Source organism: Caretta caretta, chromosome 24 (genome assembly GCF_965140235.1).
Source record: "Caretta caretta isolate rCarCar2 chromosome 24, rCarCar1.hap1, whole genome shotgun sequence".
In the NCBI taxonomy this organism is placed as follows: Eukaryota; Metazoa; Chordata; order Testudines; family Cheloniidae; genus Caretta; species Caretta caretta.
In genome coordinates this window covers 11,367,351-11,390,541 of record NC_134229.1, presented here as the reverse complement: position 1 = coordinate 11,390,541, position 23,191 = coordinate 11,367,351, and the positions used below count along the sequence as shown (strand labels likewise).

The 23,191-nt window shown below is 51.9% G+C and overlaps 2 protein-coding genes across 2 annotated transcripts in view; one reads left to right on the top strand and one right to left on the bottom strand.

Moving 5' to 3' along the window:
- LOC125626182 (NACHT, LRR and PYD domains-containing protein 12) overlaps nt 1-6,998 on the bottom strand; it is a 31,389-nt gene extending 24,391 nt beyond the window's left edge. Inside the window, exon 1 of the mRNA XM_075122964.1 lies at nt 6,927-6,998. The gene's annotated coding sequence lies outside the window, so the exon portion shown is untranslated. The remainder of the gene's footprint in view (nt 1-6,926) is intronic.
- Nucleotides 6,999-11,590: 4,592 nt separating this feature from the next.
- Nucleotides 11,591-16,895, top strand: CFAP126 (cilia and flagella associated protein 126). Its single transcript, XM_048828912.2, has 5 exons — nt 11,591-11,703; nt 12,443-12,505; nt 13,019-13,099; nt 14,002-14,178; nt 15,685-16,895. Exons 1-5 carry the CDS (start codon nt 11,677-11,679, stop codon nt 16,378-16,380), a joined length of 1,044 nt encoding a protein of 347 aa, XP_048684869.1. The 5' UTR covers nt 11,591-11,676; the 3' UTR covers nt 16,381-16,895.
- The last annotated feature ends 6,296 nt before the right edge of the window (nt 16,896-23,191 follow it).

Sequence of the window (23,191 nt, the reverse complement as noted above, 5' to 3'; positions counted from 1 at the left end):
CTTACCTCTAGCTTAAATACTACAGACTGTAGAGAGTCACAAATGGGTACAGCCAGCTTTGACAGTGTGCCCTCCATCCAACCCGGGAGTGGCTTTCTAGGCCACTAACATTTGTGTTGCACTGTAGAGGAAGGACTTAGAAAGAACAGTGGCTACTTCCACAAGAATAAGATCTTCATGAAATGCCCCTGATGAATGTGGAGCTCTGGTACCATCTGGGCGCTTTCACAAAGATCTGCTTTTTCCTGGAAGTAGCCGTTGCTGTGCTGGAGAGCTTTTCTTAATCCAACAACCTGGGGAAAACTCTGCTGGTTCTGTGTAATCTACACATGGTGTCCCGACACAAATACAAGGAAATGAAAAAGTTAAGACACCTAAATGGTATGTACCCTCTACTCCTGTACCATAATAGTGGTTGTCATGGTTACAAGGCTAGCTCAACCTCTGTCCCCTTGCTGGTTTCTCTGGGAGCATTCACCTCAGGTCTTGGGCCACTTGCCTATCATAGGTTGGAATTGCGGGAGTCTTCCACTCTTAGGCCAGGACTAGGTCAGGCTACCCCAGGTGCCAGTCATTAACACCCGTCAGGCAAAATTGGATTCTGGGCACCTGTGGATCTTCCCTTCAGGAGCCTGTGACCAGTGTTAATGACCAGCAGCCTCCTCAAAGCCAAGTATTTGTATTGAGCATTGGGGACAAAGCATTAGAGAAAAGGATGTTAAAATGGACAACCTGAAGGCATGTCTGCCTTACCCCAAGTACTACTGCGCCATCACGGTGACTTGGCCAACAATGTTCCGCAGATACCCCCCCAGTTTCCACATCTGAGTGAATTCGCAACCTGGTTCCCGCAGGCTTCTGCAATGTTGGCAAGTTTGGCACGGGCCAAGCCAATTCTGTAGGCTCAGCAGGGGGTCGAGCCAGCATCGTCAGAGCTCCAATAGTTCTGACCTTGTCCCCTGACAGCTCTAAGTGACCATCTTCTCCTTCCTGCCTGACCCCTCCCAAACAAGAACAAGCATCACCATGTTCATCACAGTGGTGCAGAGGCAGAAAAGCATCAGCTGCCCCATTTTACAAATAAACCGTGGGGTTGGACCAGGTCATTCCTAGCACAGCAGGGGATAGAACCTTGGTCTCTGAGATGGTGGATTCCAACCTCATCCACTTAGCACGAATCTGTCAGACCTATGCTGTTTATCACAGTTGTTCTAATTGCTGGGTCATACTCCCCTCTCAGCGCAAGGAGTAGAACTTATGCTTCCTGACCCCCAGTTTTGCCTGCTTTAACCACTAAACCACACTTCCATCTCAGAATTAAAATTAATGATAGCTTCGTGATCATCACTTGAACACATTTGTAATATGCAAGCAGAATGAAGTCCAGACCAGTAATATACATACTTTAATAGGGCCAATTTCACAAAAACAATTATGGGCCAGATCAGCTGGGAGGAAAAATGTAATCAGAAAAATGTAAATGATCATTGGGAATTATTTAATAACACCTTACTAGTTGCCCCAAAAGCCACAATCCCAAAACTGAGGAAGAAGGCTGGGCTGGTTAAACAAAGATTTGGTTTAGAGGGGAAGTGAAGGCAGCTATAAAAATAAAAAAATACTATATAACAAGTGGGGAAAAGGGCAAGTTGACAGTAATGAATATTAATCAGAAGTTAGGAATTGTAGAAAAGTGATAAGGGACTCAAAGAAAAATCTCTGGCCAGCAGAGTTAAGGACAATAAGAAGGATTGCTGAGTATGACTGCTCAGAGCTCCGGTACGAAACTGTAGAAAAACCTGAGTGTCTCTGGATTAAGTTTAGAAGTGTGTGTAACAAGTGTGATGTAGTGGTGGGAGTCTGCTATAGACCACTGGACCAGGGGGATGAGGTAGATGAGGCTTTCTTCCGGCAGCTCACGGAAGCTACTAGATCGCATGCCCTGATTCTCATGGGTGACTTTAATTTTCCTGATATCTGCTGGGAGAGCAATACAGCGGTGCATAGACAATCTAGGAAGTTTTTGGAAAGCGTAGGGGACAATTTCCTGGCGCAAGTGCTAGAGGAGCCAACTAGGGGGGGCGCTTTTCTTGACCTGCTGCTCACAAACCGGGTAGAATTAGTGGGGGAAGCAAAAGTGGATGGGAATCTGGGAGGCAGTGACCATGAGTTGGTTGAGTTCAGGATCCTGACGCAGGGAAGAAAGGTAAGCAGCAGGATACGGACCCTGGACTTCAGGAAAGCAGACTTCGACTCCCTCAGGGAACGGATGGCCAGGATCCCCTGGGGGACTAAATTGAAGGGGAAAGGAGTCCAGGAGAGCTGGCTGTATTTCAAGGAATCCCTGTTGAGGTTACAGGGACAAACCATCCCAATGAGTCGAAAGAATAGTAAATATGGCAGGCGACCAGCTTGGCTTAATGGTGAAATCCTAGCGGATCTTAAACATAAAAAAGAAGCTTACAAGAAGTGGAAGGTTGAACATATGACCAGGGAAGAGTATAAAAATATTGCTCGGGCATGTAGGAATGATATCAGGAGGGCCAAATCGCACCTGGAGCTGCAGCTAGCAAGAGATGTCAAGAGTAACAAGAAGGGTTTCTTCAGGTATGTTGGCAACAAGAAGAAAGCCAAGGAAAGTGTGGGCCCCTTACTGAATGAGGGAGGCAACCTAGTGACAGAGGATGTGGAAAAAGCTAATGTACTCAATGCTTTTTTTGCCTCTGTTTTCACTAACAAGGTCAGCTCCCAGACTGCTGCGCTGGGCATCACAAAATGGGGAAGAGATGGCCAGCCCTCGGTAGAGATAGAGGTGGTTAGGGACTATTTAGAAAAGCTGGACATGCACAAGTCCATGGGGCCGGACGAGTTGCATCCCAGAGTGCTGAAGGAATTGGCGGCTGTGATTGCAGAGCCATTGGCCATTATCTTTGAAAACTCGTGGCGAACGGGGGAAGTCCCGGATGACTGGAAAAAGGCTAATGTAGTGCCAATCTTTAAAAAAGGGAAGAAGGAGGATCCTGGGAACTACAGGCCAGTCAGCCTCACCTCAGTCCCTGGAAAAATCATGGAGCAGGTCCTCAAAGAATCAATCCTGATGCACTTGCATGAGAGGAAAGTGATCAGGAACAGCCAGCATGGATTCACCAAGGGAAGGTCATGCCTGACTAATCTAATCGCCTTTTATGATGAGATTACTGGTTCTGTGGATGAAGGGAAAGCAGTGGATGTATTGTTTCTTGACTTTAGCAAAGCTTTTGACACGGTCTCCCACAGTATTCTTGTCAGCAAGTTAAAGAAGTATGGGCTGGATGAATGCACTATAAGGTGGGTAGAAAGCTGGCTAGATTGTCGGGCTCAACGGGTAGTGATCAATGGCTCCATGTCTAGTTGGCAGCCGGTATCAAGTGGAGTGCCCCAAGGGTCGGTCCTGGGGCCGGTTTTGTTCAATATCTTCATAAATGATCTGGAGGATGGTGTGGATTGCACTCTTAGCAAATTTGCGGATGATACTAAACTGGGAGGAGTGGTAGATACGCTGGAGGGGAGGGATAGGATACAGAAGGACCTAGACAAATTGGAGGATTGGGCCAAAAGAAATCTGATGAGGTTCAATAAGGATAAGTGCAGGGTCCTGCACTTAGGACGGAAGAATCCAATGCACCGCTACAGACTAGGGACCGAATGGCTAGGCAGCAGTTCTGCGGAAAAGGACCTAGGGGTGACAGTGGACGAGAAGCTGGATATGAGTCAGCAGTGTGCCCTTGTTGCCAAGAAGGCCAATGGCATTTTGGGATGTATAAGTAGGGGCATAGCGAGCAGATCGAGGGACGTGATCGTTCCCCTCTATTCGACATTGGTGAGGCCTCCTCTGGAGTACTGTGTCCAGTTTTGGGCCCCACACTTCAAGAAGGATGTGGATAAATTGGAGAGAGTCCAGCGAAGGGCAACAAAAATGATTAGGGGTCTAGAACACATGACTTATGAGGAGAGGCTGAGGGAGCTGGCATTGTTTAGCCTGCAGAAGAGAAGAATGAGGGGGGATTTGATAGCTGCTTTCAACTACCTGAAAGGGGGTTCCAAAGAGGATGGCTCTAGACTGTTCTCAAAGGTAGCAGATGACAGAACGAGGAGTAATGGTCTCAAGTTGCAGTGGGGGAGGTTTAGATTGGATATTAGGAAAAACTTTTTCACTAAGAGGGTGGTGAAACACTGGAATGCGTTACCTAGAGAGGTGGTAGAATCTCCTTCCTTAGAGGTTTTTAAGGTCAGGCTTGACAAAGCCCTGGCTGGGATGATTTAACTGGGAATTGGTCCTGCTTCGAGCAGGGGGTTGGACTAGATGACCTTCTGGGGTCCCTTCCAACCCTGATATTCTATGATTCTATGATTCTATGATTTTTTTTAATATATTAGAAACAAAAAGAATGCTGACAATGGTATTTTTAATATATTAGAAACAATAATAATGCAGAAAAGGCAGAAGTGTTTAATAAATATTTCTGTTCTGTACTTAGGGAAAAAACAGATTATATAGTCTCATCACATGGTGATAACACTCCTTCTATTCCACTAGTATCTCTGGAGGATGTTAAACAGAGATACTAAAGTTAGATATTTTTAAATCTGCAGGTCCAGATAACTTGCATCCAAGAGTTTCAAAACAGCTGGCTAAGGTCCTTACTGGACCATTAATGTTGATTTTCAATAAGTCTTGGAGCACTGGGGAAGTTTCAGAAGACTGGAAGAAAGCTAATGTTGTGCCAATTTTTAAAAAAGGGTAAATGGGATGGCACTGGTAATTATAGGCCTGTCAGCATGACATCAATCCACAGCAAGATAATGGAGCGGGTGATATGGGACTCGATTAATAAAGAATTTTAAAAGGCTAATGTAATTAATGCAAGTCAACATGGATTTATGGAAAGTAGATTCTATCTGTGATAAATAAAGCGGGTGATAGCTCCCTTTGATGGACACCCACCCAACCAGTTAGCTGTAAAATCCCTCTTGGTAGCTGTTCTTTACTTGTTTTACCTGTAAAGGGTTAAAAAGTCCCCCAGGTAAAGAAAAAAAGTGGGCACCTGGCCAAAAGAGCCAATTGGAAGGTAGAACTTTTTAAAGCTGGGAAAGAAACTTTCCCTTTGTCTGTTGTTCTCTGGGCTGGAGGAAGAGCAGCCATGCTATAAGCAGCTTAAGCTGGGTATGATCATAAATCATCAGATCATGCCTAGAACTACTTATCTGAACTCAAAATGTGTAAGTAGATCAGAATGTTTAGCTAGACGCAATTAGGGTTATTTCTTTTATTTCATATTGGCTTGTGAACTCCTCTGTGCTAACCCCAGATGCTTTTGTTTGCTTGTAACCTTTAAGCTGAACCCCCAAGAAAGCTATTTTGGGTGCTTGATTTTTGGAATTGCTCTTTTAAAATCTAGCCCCAAAAAAGCCTATGTTCCAAATGTATTTTCTTTCTTTTTGTTTTTAATAAAATTTACCTCTTTTAAAAACAGGATTGGATTTTTGGTGTCCCAAGAGGTTTGTGCATGTTGTTTGATTAGCTGATAACCACAGCTAATTTCCTTTGTTTTCTTTCTCAGCTCTTCCCCGGAGGGGGGGTGAAAGGGCTTGAGGGTACCCCACAGGGAGAAATTCCCAAGTGCTCCTTCCTGGGTTCAAAGGGTTTGGGTTTTTTGCATTTGGGTGGTGTCAGCATTTACCAAGCCAGGGTCAGAGAAAAGCTGTAACCTTGGGAGTTTAATACAAGCCTGGAGTGGCCAGTATTAATTTTTAAAATCCTTGCGGGCCCCACTTCTGCACTCAGAGTGACAGAGTTGGGATTCAGCCTTGACACTGTCTAACTTGACATCTTTTTTTGATGACATTATGAGTTTGGTTGATAATGGTAATAATGTTGACGTAATATACATAGACTTCTGTAAGGTGTTTGACTTGGTATCGCACAACATTTTGATTAAAAACTAGAACGATATAAAATTAACATGGCACATTAAATGGATTAAAAACTGGCTAACTGATAGGTCTCAAACAGTAACAGTACTGTTAGTAACCCATAGTAACATAGTAACCCAGCGCTCCGGGGCTGGCTGCCTGGCACACCTGGGGTGCTCTAGGCTCCTGCGGGGTAGGGGGGGCAGAAGGGGAGAGGGAGGGGAGGGGCCGAGGGCACAAGGGGAGGGGCCGAGGGCTAGCCTCCCCCAACGGGCAGGTCACAGGCCGCCCATGACCTGACGGGCCAGCCAGCTCCAGTTAAAAGCACCACTGCTCTCGAATGAAGGGTTTGTGTGTGGACTGGACTCAGATTAGGTGCAGCACTTGAATTATAGCTCGAATTAACTCCGCACCACAGCCAAAACCTGAGACACTGAGCACAGCGGATGGGAGGTTTGGTCAGTGTGCAGAGAGGAGACCCTGCCTGTACCAGCCCCAAACTGCAGGGCTTATCTTTCATGCGCATGGGCACATGAACCAGCTCAACAGGCAGCAGCCTCTGGCAGTGAAAACTGAGCTGATCACTTACGGGTCATTGGACCAGCTGTGCAAAAACTGCAGCCTTCCTGTTACGAGGTCAAAGTCTGCCCCGGCACAAGCAGGTGACTCCAGTGAGTTCTGGGGCTGGTTGTAGGTCTGGGCCCCTGTGTAGAACCCTCAGGCACATTCTGGGGAACAGGCTCCTCGGCTGAGCTCTTGCCAAGATCTCAGGTGGAATGGAAAAGCCAGACACCCCACCCCCAGCCCCTCCTGCAGAGCCTCCTCCCGCCCAACCCATCACTTTCACTTTCATTTTTATTCCGCCTCACACTCAGAAAGCTGCAGTTTGGGGAGATTCTGCCCCCCTCATCTGATCCCAGCTCTCCCCCTTGGACTGGGAGGTGGGAAGAGCCCCAGGAAATCCTGTCACTTACTTTGCAGGCTCCAGGGAGGCAGCACCGTCTGCAGCATATGCCCCCAGCCTTGCACCGTATGGGTTGCCAGACTCCAGGAAGGAAGTCCTGGAGGAGGAAAACCCCGCCTCTGTGCAGACACACACACTCATGCCCCCTCACAGATATTTAAGTTATGTGGAGTCAAACAGGGCTCCTAAAGCAAGGGGATGGCTGCCAGCTGAGCTGGAGGAGACTGGGCTCAGTCATGTCATAGAATCATAGAATATCAGGGTTGGAAGGGGCCTCAGGAGGTCACCTAGTCCAACCTCTGCTCAAAGCAGGACCAATCCCCAACTAAATCATCCCAGCCAGGGCTTTGTCAAGCATGACCTTAAAAACCTCTAAGGAAGGAGATTCCACCACCTCCCTAGGTAACGCATTCCAGTGCTTCACCACCCTCCTAGTGAAAAACTGTTTCCTAATATCCAACCTAAATCTCCCCCACTGCAACTTGAGACCATTACTCCTTGTTCTGTCATCTGCTACCACTGAGAACAGTTAAGATCCATCCTCTTTGGAACCCCCTTTCAGGTAGTTGAAAGCCGCTATCAAATTCCCCCCTCACTCTTCTCTTCTGCAGACTAAATAATCCCAGTTCCCTCCTCTCCTCATAAGTCATGTGCTCCAGCCCCCTAATCATTTTCGTTGCCCTCCGCTGGACTCTTTCCAATTTTTCCACATCCTTCTTGTATTGTAGGGCTCAAAACTGGACACAGTACTCCAGATGAGGCCTCACCAATGCTGAATAGAGGGGAATGATCATGTCCCTCAATCTGCTGGCAATGCCCCTACTTATACATCCCAAAATGCCATTGGCCTTCTTGGCAACAAGGGCACACTGTTGACTCATATCCAGCTTCTCATCCACTGTAACCCCCAGGTCCTTTTCTGCAGAACTGCTCTCTAGCCACTCAGTCCCTAGTCTGTAGCAGTGCATGGGATTCTTCCATCCTAAGTGCGGGATTCTTCCATCCTAAGTGCAGGATTCTGCACGTGTCTTAGTTGAACATCAACAGATTTCTTGTGGCCCAATCCTCTAATTTGTCTCGGTCCCTCTGTATCCTATCCCTACCCACTAGCGTATCTACCGATCCTCCCAGTTTAGTGTCATCTGCAAACTTGCTGAGGGTGCAATCCATGCCATCCTCCAGATCATTAATGAAGATATTGAACAAAACCAGCCCTGGGACCTTCAGGCACTCCCTTTGATACCGGCTGTCAACTAGACATGGAGCCATTGATCACTACCCATTGAGCCCGATGATCTAGCCAGCTTTCTATCCACCTTATAGTCCATTCATCCAGCTCATACTTCTTTAACTTGCTGGCAAAAATACTGTGGGAGACTGTAACAAAAGCTTTGCTAAAGTCAAGGAATAACACATCCACTGCATTACCTAGGGAGGTGGTGGAATCTCCTTCCTTAGATATTTTTAAGGTCAGGCTTGACTAAGCCCTGGCTGGGATGATTTAGTTGGGGATTGGTCCTGCTTTGAGCAGGGGGTTGGACTAGATGACCTCCTGAGGTCCCTTCCAACCCCGATATTCTATGATTCCCCTCATCCATAGAGCCAGTTATCTCGTCATAGAAGGCAATCAGGTTGGTCAGGCATGACTTGCTCTTGGTGAATCCATGCTGACTGTTCCTGATCACTTTCCTCTCCTCTAAGTGCGTTCACGTTTTTAGGGTGAAAGGACAAAGTCAACCCACTAGGACTGGAAAGATCCCATTGTGACCATGGTGGGATAGAGGGGACAGCAACACCACCTGGACACCACAGCCTGAACGACACAGTTCTCGCCGCAGAATGAGGCAGCAGGGGCACCAACAAGGCAAGCTGCCCCGCTACACCCCCAAGTGGGGTCATCCTCTTTGATCCTTTCAGGCTGCTAACACTGCCAGTCAAGGGAGCCAACTGCAGCCAGTCGCAGGGTGGTTTGGGTCAAGTGGGCCCACTAGGGACTGGACTGAGAACCACAAACTCATTGCACTCAGGACTTCTCAGAGACCCAGTGTACTGGCAGCCTTAAGAGAAGGAGAACAGGTATCAGGGGCTGCATTTATCAAACAGCCCAGGACCACCATTGTCCCACTGCTAGCAGGGGATTCCTCAGTGCACTCTGGTCACTTTCTGCTGGCCTGGACGGAAATGCACAGAAAACCTGCAGAATGGGGGCTTCCTTAGCCAGTGCAATTGACATAGCAGCGCTGCAGCCCTCCCACCCCACTGGTGTCCCCAGGGTGGGGGCAGGAAGGTGCTGGTCAGGGTATCCCAGGGGGGCTCTTGCAGCCAGGTCGCAAGCTAGGAAATCTGGTAGTGCAGCTCTAATCTGTGCTGGGGGCCAAATGGGCTCCTGGCAGCACCAAGAGCACAGGCCAACCCTCCTCTATCCCTGAGCAGGGCTCAGCACCTACCCAGAGGTTCATTCTTCCCTGCCTCCCAGATACATGTAGGCACCTTGCATGAGATCTGCAAAAGCATTCAGCTCCAGATCCACAAAGGCATTTAGGCACCTAACTCCCATATATTTCTATGGGAGTTAGGAGCCTAAATACCTTCACAGATCTGGGGCTCAGGGTTGACCTAACTCTGCTCCCATGGAAATAGTAAAACTTCCATTGACTTCAACTGGAGCAGAATCAAGCCAACACTGAGTACTTTTGGAAATCCCATCCCTTTGCATAGTCCAACAGGACTTCTCTGGATACCCCAATGGATTCAGGGGCAGGTGCCCAGATCCTCCTGTCGGCATTTTGGCCATAGCAAAGGTTCTATGCCACTAGTATTTGCAATATTTCCTCACAAATCTTGTCTGTTTGCGGTTTGTTTTACTTATTGAACTAAGCAAAAAAAAGTGGGTTTGTGCCCTTTTTTGCTTCTTTCTGGTGCCTGAAGAAGACCCATTGGGGTGAAGGGGGCAGCCTCTGTCTGGTGTTTACCATGGAAAGCCCAGAATTTCAAATCCGAGCTTCCCTGGTTTTGCTGGAGGATCCAGAAATGTGTGTTGGGAGCATTCATGGCAGGAGTGTTGAACCTTTAGGAATCTGCCAACTCTTCATGGGGTGTCTGAGTCTGTGCTCTGGGAAGCTGTGCTGAGACCCACAATGCAATGATCCAACAGCAGATGAAAGGAGTGCTGTGCAGGGATACGGAGTAGGTGTTTCCCTGCTAAACGATCTGCTGTGATTTGCACTGTTACAAGGGCCTATGGGGCAACAAACATATACATACAACTGAAGTACCTATGTAACCCACACACCTTCTGTGTGTGGTGTTCTGTCCCATCTAGTGGCACTGAGACCACTTAAAGAGAGAGAGAGAGAATGAGTCTGCTCTACAGCCTTAGCTAACAGCCAGATGGCTTTTAGCTCATGAGGTAGAGGCTCATGCACTAAGCTCCAGAGGTCCTTGGTTCGATCCTGCCCACCGAGAACTGGGGTCTGTCGGTTTTACACCTGCACCTGTATGCTTGTTGGCTAGTATCCCTGGAGCCCTGTTGTAAGAATGTGGCAGCAGCCCAGAGGCTGGGCCCAGCTGTAATGACACAGCGGCAGGGACATGGGCTGCACTGAGCCAAGTGATAATCGGGAAGTTCAGTTCAGCTTCAGACATCAGAACTCCTGGGAGCCAGCCCTGCCCCTTTGGAACATGCCCTGCAGTACTGGACAGCTGGGGCAGGGGAGGCCCAAATCCCGCAGCTGTGGTTAGCCCCACTTAGCCACAGGGCGTCACTGTTGCTCTGCATCCGAAAATGCAGCTCTCCTGCAGCAACTGGATGTATGTCCTGCCCCTTGCCCTCTCCTGCTGCTGTCTGGCTTGGGGGCCAGCTGTTGCAGGGCTCGATTCCAGCTCTTCTCTGATGGGTACTGCCAGCTGGCCATGACACCAGCCAGGCAAGGTGGCAGCCTGGCGTAACGAGCACAGGGGCGGTGCTGTGCGCCTCTGGTAACAGCCCAGCAGATTCCCCACCCAGCAGGCCTGAGCCTGTGCTTCTGCCCGCCTGGGGGGCCACAGCGTCATGCTGGAGAGGACCAGACGGACCTTCGCTGTCAACCCAGCCTGGGCAGCGGGATGGCGGCAGGGCTCAGCAGCGGCTGTGCAATTCCCTGGCAAGGGCCGAGCCAGGGCAGACTCAGCCCCGGGCCAGCTGCCGTGTCCGGTCCAGACTTCGGGGGCCCAGACAGCTCGTGTGACAGGTCAGCGCGGGGAGGCACCTCTACGAGACACAGCCCCGAGCGCCGGGGCTGTCCCTATAAAACGGGGCCTCTGGGCTCCCTGTCTGGGCAGGGCAGGCCGCTGCAGTAGCAACAAGGAGCGAAACACAGCGGCCTTCACGGCGCCCCGCGGGAGCAGCGGGCCGCGCCCGGCCCGCGCAGACCCTCCTCTCCGCGCGCCACGCGCCCGGGGGCCTCGGGGCGGGGCGGGGCGGGGCGGGCAGCGCCGGGAGGCGGAGTCAGCCCGTCAGACGGGGGCGGGGTCTCGGGGGGGCGCTTGTCGCGGGGCCCTGAGCTGGGAGGAGGAGCCAATGCGGGGGGCCCCAGCGAGGAGGGGGCAGAGCAGGTCACGTGGGGCGGGGCGACAGGGACGGCTCAGCTCTCGGATAGTGACGCGAGACTTAGTGGGATTCGGGGGCGGGCCCAGGTCGCTGTTTCCCCATTGGTTGGTGTCTGCCCCGCGTGGTTGCTAGGAGACAGGTGTAAACAGAGCGGAAAGCTGCCGGACGCGGCATGGCAACGAACTACAAAGCGGGGCAGGTGAGAGCCGGGGGGCGGGCACCCCCCTGGACCTCCCACTGACCCCGCCCCCCCCCGCGGGTCCCCACCGACCCCGGCCCCACCCCCCCCGCGGGCCGCCACCGACCCCGGCCCCACTCCCCCTGCGAGCCCCCGCGGGTCCCCACCGACCCCTGCCCCAAACCCCCGCGGGCCGCCACCGACCCCGCCCCCCCACCGCGCGGGTCCCCACCGACCCCGGCCCCTCGCGGGCTCTCCCTGGCCCACCCCCCACCCACCCACGGCCGGGAATTCGGAATCATGCTCACCCCCTTTATAGCATAGGAAACTAAGGCCCAGTGGGAAGCAACTTGTCCGAGGTCGCAGTGCAGGTGTGACCAGGGTCCCCGGCTCCGAGCTAACGCGTGACTGGCTCCCACCCCGGGCTCCTTCCCCCAGGCCAGGCTGCCTGGCCACAGGGCTGTACTGGAAGCTCACGACCTTGGTGTTTCTGGGTTGCTTCACAGGACCCAAGGGTGGCTCACATGCATCCCTAGCAGGAATAGGGTTTTGTGAGCCCTCCTCACCACCTGCCCCCTGCTGTTAAGGGCACAAGGGTGTCAGTGCAACAGGAGGGGCTGGAGAGACCTCTGGCAGGGGAGGAGGAGGTAGGTTTGGGGGATGAGCCATCCCAGGCTATTTAAGCATACCCTGAGTACCTGCAGTGGGCAGTGGAGCTCTCTGGCTCTGTTTAATGGCCTGCCCCCTCTCTCTTTTGCAGTATGAGGATGCCTTCACTGCACAGAATTTGCAAAACTGGACCCTGCCCAAGCTCTACAAGGAGGTAGGACCTCTCTGCCCTCACCCTGCATTGCCTCTGCTTCCCTTTCATGGACACGGGTTCCAGAGCTCTATGCAGGCCTGGCTATGCTGCATCTGTACCTCACCTGTGCAGAAAGGGTGGCTACACCATCTCACAACAGAGCCTGTGCCCCACTGGCCACCTCTGCTGTTCTTCCTGGCTGCTCCTCTAACATGAATTGGAACCCAATGGAGTGGTGTGGCAATAAGATAGTGTCAATGGAGCCAGAGTAATCTGGAGACAGACCCTGCCTCCCACTTGCCTCTGTGCTGGGATCAGACCAGAGTGGGCCAGGCAGCCAGTTTGGGGACCTATGCGTTTGGATCACATGCAGCTGGGAAACCCTGTTTGCCCAGTGCGGACAGCCAGGCTGGTGGACTCCCGCTGCCCTCCCAGGCACTCCCTCATAGACCAGCCTGAGTGGCTGTGCCCGTCCATTTCTGTTCTACCTATACATGGACGCTTTAACCCCTGTTGTTTTCCTTCTGCCCTCAGCACCCCTCTGCCCGGGAAGGCTACACCCAATTTGTAGCCAATGACCGAGGACACCTGCTCCCTGCAGTGCCACGTTCAAAGGTGAGTGGGCTAGTTTGGCTCCTGTTTCCTAAGCAGTTTTCAGGGTTTGGAGTTGGGAGCCCTGCGAGTGGGCAAGTAACTATCTGCCTTGTCTCTGGTGCCCATCACCATCGTATCTAAGCCCTTCCAAGTACATCAGACCTGCACTGTGAAGGCTAGAGGGAACTAAACTGAGCAGCAGTGCCCAAGCCCTGGGTGATCAGATGGTGACGACTCCTCTTCTTCATGTCCCGTTGTTGAATCACATTGAGTAGTTAACCCTGAAGGCCCCTGCCCATTAGCACTCAGTGCTGGTGCTGGCCCAGGGAGGGGTGTGGTCACAAACAGATGGGGATGTGCCCATGAGCCCCCACCGCAGAAGCTGCTGCATTTTGCCCTTCCTGGCCGCGGTTTGAGGGAGTTCTGTGTGGGGAAGGTATTTTCTAACCATGAGCTGGGAAACCAGCTGGCTTTATACAGAGCCCATCTTTCCCGGGGCATCCAATCCACTGTGCAGAGCCCTCTCCTGGGAGCACTAGCTCTGCCTGGTAAGGTGAAAGCTCAGGCTGTGCCTCCCTCAGAGAGGGTGCAGCTAGCCAGTGCCAGTATTTAGTCACCCTAGGAAACTGGTGCGGAGGAACCAGAGGCAGCAGCTGGATTCCTGGGTTGTTCCTGCCCCCCTCAGAACCAGAGCTAGGGAAGCTACAATTGTGCGTGAACCTGGTTGTTGCTGGCTCGATTTTCCTCTGGGGGCAGGAAGCTTTGGGTAATGGGGTCTCACTGCCAGCTGGCTGGGTTCAGCTCCCTTCAAACATGGCTGTAGCAGTCCTTTGATGACAGTGCAGACAGGGCTGCTCTGTCTCACAGAGAAGTTCCCAGGGCTCTGCTGCCAAAGACCAAAGCCATCTCCCCCTGCCCTGCAGGCTTCCCCCTGGGGAACATTTATGGGAACCTGGGAGATGCCACTGAAGATCCCCCCAACCAAACTGAACCTGACCTCTCGCTCGGCTGCCGCAGCCTCGCACCTCACCAACTGGATCCACAAGTCCACCGCACTGACCAGCGCCTGCAACGGCCTCCGCCCGCAGATCACCGGCAAGGTAGGGAGCCCTGCGTGCAGGGGCCACACCTTCCTACAGGGAGCAGGCGGCACCAGACACCTGTTTGCCGAGGTTTGGGTTGAACTCTTGCAGAGCAGAATTGGAGGGGGGGGGGGGCTTGTGGGCCTCCTCAATGGGCACTAGGAAATTGCAAGTGTATATAACTGTTGGTATTAATCTGTGCCTGCCCTGACTGACATGAGGGTGTCTGGGTCTCTGGGCTGGGCAAGTCATCAAATAGTAGCTGTGCCCCAAAATACCAAGGCCGGGGTTTATGAAGCCAGCTGGGTGTGTCCCGAGGGCAGATTTCAAGGACACTCTCCTAGCCTCTTCTCCATCCTTTCAGAGCGTATTTAATCTCCTGAATGTGGCAGCCTGTGCCGTGCTGGGGAGGGGCTGACTCAGCTGCATGGCGAAGGCACCTTGAAGGGCTGCCACCCCCCAATCTGCAACCCACATGCACAAATAAAACCCTAATCTCTGTACTTAGCACAGCAGAGGCTAATGCTGAGGGTTCGGTCTCATCTCACGATGGCCATGGGCTCTGGAAACTGACAGCTCCTGGTATTTGGGGAGTGGAACCTTCTCCTCCCCCCTGGTTTGGTCCCTTTCCCATTGGGTAGGTGCTGGGGGGTTTTCTCTGCTGGCTTGTAGGGCTGCATTGGCCGGTGTGACAGGGCTGCTGGGTTCAGTATAGCATTGATTGTGCACCCTGCCGTGGCAGCTTGGGGCGTGTGCCCATGCAGTCCTGCAGCTGTGCCAGCAGGGGGTGCTCACAAACCACAGCTGCCCAAAGTGGCAGCTGCCCAGAATGCAGAAATGCCCCTGCCCCAGCTGCTCCTGGTAGTGCTGAGTGGCATCTCTTTGCTTACCTGACGAACTCACTCTTGCACAGAAGCCCATGCCCCAAGCAGGTGGGGACTTCTGTCCACATTGCCCTCCCAAGGGAGGGGCTGGGAACCATAGACCTACAGGTGAAGGTAGGTCATGTTGGACATGCTGCCCAGGGCAGGAAGAAGGGGCTTTTGGTAGGAGGTAGGCAGGTCAGGCCTGACCAGTTCTCCAAGCGGCCAGAAGCCCTTCTTGAACTCATGGGATTCTGGCCAGTGCCCGAATCCCATGAGTTAACGTCTCTAAAGGGTTAACTTTGCAGCACTGTCAGTAAGGTCTCCAGTGCCACTGGAGTCAGTGATGAAAGCAGATGGTCCCTGGCCGGTGCTTGAGCGGCACCAGCTCATCCTCAGGTGTCAGTGGAAACAGCCTGCTGCAGCAGCACTGCGGAAGGGAAGGGGTTACAGCCAGCCTGGGGAGGGACCTTCTAGGAACGTGGAGACCCAGGCAGGGAAAGAACTGCAGCAAACCCCCTCTCTGCATGGGGGCCCAGGTGAAGAGCCCAACTGGCAGTAAAGAGCTTGCCTATAGTGCCAGCTCTGCTCTTCACATCCCTCTCCCCCTCTGGCTTCGCATGCTCCTCCCTGCACTGATGGCCTCTTCCTCCCCAAACAGCCCCAAGAGCCTGAATCACACACACAGACCACAAAGGAGCTTTCCAATAAGAACAGTCAGGCATCTGGCAGAGGCTCCCAGGGCCCCAGGTCCTCAGCCAAAATGCCCCCTGAAGAAGAGGCTTATCGCAAAGGATCCACCACCCCCAAGGTCCCACTGTCACGCCAGCCTGGCTGCATGGACGTTCGAATCAAAGGAGCTACCTCCCAAGAGATCTCAGGTTCACACCAGCCAGGCTCAAAGGAGGCTTGGCACAGAGGAAGTGTGTCATCTGAAGTCCCATTGTCACGCCAGCCTGGCTGCATGGATGTTCGAATCAAAGAGATCTCTTCACCCAAAGTCCCAGCTTCCAACCGACCCCCTTCAAGGGAGGCTAATCCCAGGCGAGCCATCTCTGCCGAAGTCCCAGCTGGAAGTCGACCTGGGTCAATGGAGGCTAAAGCCAAAGGAGTCAGCTCACCTGAGCTTGTGGCTTTATGTTGTTCTGGGTCAATAGAGGCCAATCCCAGGGGAGCCATCTCGCCTGAGGCCTTGGCATCAGGCCGCCCTGGTTCAAAGGCTAGTGAAGCAGCTGAGACCCAGAAGAGGATGTCAAGGAGGGTAGTGGAGGGGAACGGGAGCATGTCGCCCAAGATGGAAGGGTCAGCGAGACCCCAGTCCTGCCCTGAAGAAAGATTTGGGCAAACATTCAACTGAAGGTCAAAGCAAATTCTATGTCCGAGACACGAACGCTAATGAGACCAAGGACAAACATCTTGCTCAGCATTTCAAGCCTTCTGGCCCTTTACTTTCTTCAGTTCTAGTCACCTCCATCCCCAGGCTGGTGGTGTTTCCTTTCCCTCCATCTAGCTGTAAATCTCAACTTTTAATCCTGTTTGTGAGCTAGTTTCTTTGCGAGTAGGAGCTTCCCTCCACATAAGAGTGAGCCCAACTGACCCAGCAGTGACACAATCGACTTCCCAGCCTGTCGAGCCCCAAGGTTGGGGCTCTCAGACCAAGATGCTGCCTCACAGGGACATTCACCCATATGCACAAATCGCTTTTCAACCTGAGCGTGGGAACAAAACCAGCCAGGGTTGATGCCCAGGTTGGCAAGAGGGTGATTGGTTCTGAAGGAGCCCAAGTGATGCTGATGATTCGACAGTACCATGTGGCCAGCGTGTGTGTTCATTGTAATCAACCCAAAAATAAAACTAAAAAAACTAAAAAAATTCTCCCCTCAGTTTTTATTTACCAGCATTAGCATCAGTGGCAGGCCATGGGCTGGCACTCACCATCCACTCCCACAAGCATTAGCACCCAGGGCCACGGGCCGGCGCACAGCCTCCACTCCCCCAAACGTTAGCACCCAGGGCCACTCACCCTCCACTGCCACCCATCCACTATGGCTCCTGACAGCATGCTCAATGCTGCACCATCAGACCATGCTAGAACACAGTATGCTGGGCCTCTTGCTCTCCACAGGTCCTGTCTTTGTTCTAATTGCAGGGGGGGCTGCAATCTTCTCCATTTCAGGCCGATTAGGTGCAGCTCTGGGGCTCCTGGTGAGATGCCCTTGCAGCCTTCAGCCACAAGCGGCCTCACCAAGTTTGAGGTGTTGAGTGCTTTCCTGCTGGCTGGCTCTTCTACTAGCACAGCTAAGAGCTTCCCTCACCCCTGGAACAACATCCAATGTGGGGCAGTCTAGAGTCATGGAAAAAAATGCAAAGCCAGTCCCCAGGGGGGCTCAGTGATGTTCTGACTCTGTCCCAAAGGGATACAGGCTGCAATCCCTCAGTATTGCACCACCTGTAGCCTCACCTTTTCAGGCTGGCTCTTCTCTGCCCAGCATGGGGGATGGGGAGCCAGGCCTAACGCACTCAGCGCTGGCAGAAGAATCATCCTTTCTGAAGCCTGGGGGGGTGCTTTCACTGCACTGTAGGGCCCCTGTGCTTGTCTAAAATGCAGAGATGAGCGGCAGGCTGGGGGGGGGGGGGCGCAGGGGGCTGGCAGGGGCTAGGAAACCCAACACCTTTCAGCAGCTGGTCTGAACCCAGCCCAGGATTGGCATGAGCCAGAGAGGGGATGCAATGCACAGAACAGCTATCAGATTGTGGGAGCAGGGGGCATTCTGCTCTTCCTAACGGGCATCATCGAGCTCCCTAACAGCAGCCCCAGAGAGGCCACAGCTTGAACGGAGATGGAGGCTGGGTGGAGCTCTCCAGGGCAAGACCTGTGGCCAAGGGAAGCTGGCCCTGCAGCACCTTTATTAGCATCAATTTTCATTACAGAAAAATAATTTAAGAAGAATCAGGCTGGAGGACAACATGCCTCAGCTGTAAAATGCATCACCTGGCCAAGGCCTTCAGTGCACCCGATCCTGACTGGCCACCACCTAGAGCTAGGCTATGGCACTCACACTCCCAGCCTCTCAGCTAGACAATGCCACCACCAGGGCCCAGCATTAGGCTCCTCCATACTCATCCTGCCATTTGCCCTCGCACTCCGACTCACCTCCCTTTGCTAGTCCCAGCCTGAAGAACAGTTTGATCAGCAGCAGCTGTGGAGCATGAGTGGGCAAGGGCGCACAGGACTGGATCCTCCCAAACCCACCCTGGCATGCCTCCCATCAAATAAAAGCCACACCCCACTCCTGCCCAGTGCCTCCTAGCGAGCCCAGAACAATCGCCAGGAATTTAACCAGTCGGCCAGTGACATCCACCCCACTCTCTTAGGGTGGGACGCAAGCCCAGGGTCAGATTTTACAAGGCAGGTTTCAAATGGATAGAAAAATTGTAGGCAACGCATCAGAAAGGGCATGATGAAAACATGGCTGCCCCAATTTCTGCAACTGTAAAACCAGTGCCTGCCTCTGTTGCTTCTCCCCCAGAGTTACCAGGGTCCTGGGCTGCCCTGATTCCCCAGAACTCAGAGCATGTCTTCCCATCTCTCTGCATTGAAGCCAACTTGGTACCGGGAGCGTTTGTGAGAGGTAATTAGGCATGGCAAAGTCCAAACATAACAGTTGGCATATGCCAAATCTCTTGATTTCAAATCAAGAGGACTCCAATTAAAAGTCATTTCAGCAACTGCAACATGAAATTGGTTTAAGGGCTGAAATACAATTTTCATTCTGAGAGAAGGTAACTCCTGCTGAGCTGCCATCAGTGGATGGCTGCAGAATACAGCTACAAAGCACGTGGGATTGAGTTTGTGTCCATCGTCCCCACACACACACTGTCTGATGTGGAGGGGAGGGCTAGAGCTCTTTTTTTTAAAAAAAAGATATTTGTCCCCGCTTGATTTTTGAATTTGGAGATTCAGGTTTTCTCTGGGCTTGGAGACCTCTGTGGTGAATGAGGAACCAGTGAGGATGATATCGCAGGAGCCAGAAGAGAAAGCTGAACACCTGGCAGGAGGAAGGGTTTGTTCAGACTGTTACACTCCTGTGTTTGCTTTTGCTGTTTTATGTTTTGCAATTTTGTAATTGTAAACTGGGAATCATCACGCAGGTGTTTCTAGTAGGATCCCGCAGGGACTGGTTTTCCGCCCTATGCTATTTAACATTTGTTTCAATAAACTTGAAGAAAACATAAAATCGTCACTGATAAAGTTTGCAGATGATACAAAAATCGGGGGAGTGGTAAGTAATGAAGAAGACAGGTCACCTGGTAAACTGGGTGCAAGCAAATAATATGCATTTTAACATGGCTAAACGTAAACATATACATCTAAGAACAATGAATGTCAGTCATGCTTACACAACAGGGGCCTCTCTCCTGGGAAGCACTGACTGGAAAAGATTGGAGGATCATGGTGGATAATCAGCTGAATCTCTGGATCACTTCCAACGGGAATCTCGAGTAGAAGTAGAGGCGTTATTTTACCTCTGCACTGGACTGTTGGAATACTGTGTCCAGTTGTGAAGTCCAGAATTCAAGAAGGATGTTGATAAATTGGGGAGGGTTTAGAAAGCTATGAGAACAATTAAAGGATTAGAAAACATGCCTTACAGCAGGGGGCAGGCAAACTTTTTGGCCTGAGGGCTTCATAGAATCATAGAATATCAGGGTTGGAAGGGACCCCTGAAGGTCATCTAGTCCAACCCCCTGCTCAAAGCAGGACTAATTCCCAGTTAAATCATCCCAGCCAGGGCTTTGTCAAGCCTGAGCTTAAAAACCTCTAAGGAAGGAGATTCTACCACCTCCCTAGGTAACGCATTCCAGTGTTTCACCACCCTCTTAGTGAAAAAGTTTTTCCTAATATCCAATCTAAACCTCCCCCACTGCAACTTGAGACCATTACTCCTCGTTCTGTCATCTGCTACCATTGAGAACAATCTAGAGCCATCCTCTTTGGAACCCCCTTTCAGGTAGTTGAAAGCAGCTATCAAATCCCCCCTCATTCTTCTCTTCTGCAGGCTAAACAATCCCAGCTCCCTCAGCCTCTCCTCATAACTCATGTGTTCCAGTCCCCTAATCATTTTTGTTGCCCTTCGCTGGACTCTCTCCAATTTATCCACATCCTTCTTGAAGTGTGGGGCCCAAAACTGGACACAGTACTCCAGATGAGGCCTCACCAATGTCGAATAGAGGGGAACGATCACGTCCCTCGATCTGCTCGCTATGCCCCTACTTATACATCCCAAAATGCCATTGGCCTTCTTGGCAACAAGGGCACACTGCTGACTCATATCCAGCTTCTCGTCCACTGTCACCCCTAGGTCCTTTTCCGCAGAACTGCTGCCTAGCCATTCGGTCCCTAGTCTGTAGCTGTGCATTGGGTTCTTCCGTCCTAAGTGCAGGACCCTGCACTTATCCTTATTGAACCTCATCAGATTTCTTTTGGCCCAATCCTCCAATTTGTCTAGGTCTTTCTGTATCCTATCCCTCCCCTCCAGCGTATTTACCACTCCTCCCAGTTTAGTATCATCCGCAAATTTGCTGAGAGTGCAATCCACACCATCCTCCAGATCATTTATGAAGATATTGAACAAAACCGGCCCCAGGACCGACCCTTGGGGTACTCCACTTGATACCGGCTGCCAACTAGATATGGAGCCATTGATCACTACCCGTTGAGCCCGACAATCTAGCCAGCTTCATTGGGTTTCAGAAATTGTATGAAGGACCGGTTAGGAGAGGGGGTTGTGGCCCAGCCTCCACATCCTATCCCCACCACACACATCCCCCGCAGGACCCCTGGCCCATCCAACCACCCCTCCTCCCTGTCCCCTGACTGCCCCCTGCCACCCCATCCAACTCCTCCTCCTTCCTGACTGCCCCCCGGGACCCTAGCCCCCATTCAACCCATTCCTGCCCTGACTCCCATCCACACCCCCGCCCTCTGATCACAACCTCGAACTCTCCTGCCCCCTGCTCCGTGCCCCCTTACTGCGCTGCCTGGAGCACCGGTGGCTGGCGGCACTACAGCCGTGCCATGCTGCCACCATGCAGCACAGAGCACCAGGTCTGGCCGGGCTCGGCAGCTGTGCTGCCCCAGGAGCTCACAGCCCCACCGCCCAGAGCACTGCGCCGGCAGCAGAGTGAGCTGAGGCTGCAGGGGAGGGGGTGACAGCAGGGGAGGGGCCAGGGGCTAGCCTCCCCCGACCAGGAGCTCAGGGGCTGGGCAGGAGGGGCCTGTGGGCCATAGTTTGCCCACTTCTGCCTTACAGTGATAGACTCAAGGAGGCCAATCTACTTAGCTTAACAAAAAGATGGTTAAGGGGTGATTTGATCAAAGTCTCTAAATATCTAAATGGGGAACAAATATTTAATAATGAGCTCTTCAGTCTATCAGAGAAAAGTATAACACGATCCAGTGGATGGAAGTTGAAGCTAGAAAAGTTCAGACTGAAAAGAAGTGTCAATTTGTAACAGTGAGAGTAATTAACCATTGGAACAGTTTACCAAGGGTCAGGGTGGATTCTCCCTCACGGACAATTTTTAGATCAAGTTTGGACGTTTTTCTAAAAGCTCTGTTCTTCGACTGATTTTGAGGCGTTTCTCTCCTGTGTTATCCAAGGGGTCAGACAAGATGATCACAGTGGTCCCTTCTGGCGTTGGAATTTATGAATCTAACATCAGTGACTAACCCTTTGGATAAAGGAAGCCTTTGCAAGACTCCACCCCTTCCCTTTTAACTAGGGCTTTTAGTGCTCCCTTCATAGACATCCTGAGACTCCTGGACAGACATCCCCCAGAAAAACCAAGACAAGCAGACTGGAGGCTGCTAATATTTCTAAAAGCAAAAAAACCCTTTCATCCCCTGCTAGGCCCCCTGATCCAGCACAGACATGGTGCCCACACCCCATCTTGTATAAATGCTTTTCAGGGCACTTTAAGCAGACACTCCTCTATCCAGTCACCACTTGCACCAGGCCCTGACCTTACCACTGGGGCCTCCAGATCAGCCCATGCTTCTGCTTGGTCACTACTCGCCTGGCTCACTTGGGGTGGGGAATTACCAGTGAAAGACTAAAGCTGGTAGCCACCAAAAGGCAGCGCTGTTTGCTGGCTCCATGACATTGGACGGGAAGAGGGATCATCTCTCTGCCTCCTCTGGGAGAGGTGCCCATGCACCACTGCCTCTCTGGGTCTGTACCTTCACTGACAGTTTTAGGGCACTCCCCCCACACTGCTCTGTCACCAGCACTGACTAGTGTGGTTATAGCCACATGCATCTTAACCCAATGGCAACCCACACTAGGGCCTAGAGCTGTCAGGGGAGTTATAACCTCACTGTTACTCTCCGAGGCCAAATTGTCACTGGACACCAAAGCACCCAGAGCTGAAGCATTGTGTGGGTCAGTGTGAGAGGAACCTTGTGCTGCTATTGCTGGTCCTGGAGCCACTCTGGAGACAGAGGAATTCATGTTTCAGGATAGTCCAGGCTGGCTCCACCACATCGACAGGAGGGGGAGGAAAACCTCTCCTACAGACAGTAGAGTCAACAGCTCCAACTGCTCCATAGAGGAGGCAGAGCCCCTGAATAGGAAGGGGCCATTTTTACAGTCACTTGGAAGAGCAGAACAGTGTAAACACAACTACTGGAGCACGTTGGGTTTTAACAGCAATCTCTAGCCCCCTGAGCAGACTCTCCAGCAGCCTGCACCTGGGGCAGCCATTACCCTAGCACAAAGCGAGCACAGACTGTGTCTGAAATGCCACCATACTGAGGCAGGAGCATTTCACATCAATGTAAATGACCATGGGGTGCAGGCCCACAGTATCAGGTTCCTCAACTACATACCCAAGGGGCAGCCAGTCACTATGAGCTCCATAACATGAAATTAAAGGGCCCTGACTCCCAAGTCACATCACACACCTCTGCGCTGCTTCTCTGAAGAGAACACGACATACTCCATCTTCTCAGGGTAAATACTCCATATGTCTGTTCAGATTTCAGATGTTTCATTAGAGTCTATTGAAAAGCCGAAGTGGCAGCTCATTTGAAAATCTGTAACAACTCCTCAGCTGCCAGCGTGCGGTGTGAAAGAGCAAGCCTGCTTTACCAGGAAGGGTGGGTC

Bases quoted from the DNA above. Each gene is read 5' to 3' on its own strand.
- CFAP126 (XM_048828912.2), top strand. From the start codon at position 11,677: ATGGCAACGAACTACAAAGCGGGGCAG. The intron at 11,704-12,442 runs GTGAGAGCCGGG...TCTCTTTTGCAG, and splicing joins CGAACTACAAAGCGGGGCAG to TATGAGGATGCCTTCACTGC. The intron at 13,100-14,001 runs GTGAGTGGGCTA...CCTGCCCTGCAG, and splicing joins CTGCAGTGCCACGTTCAAAG to GCTTCCCCCTGGGGAACATT.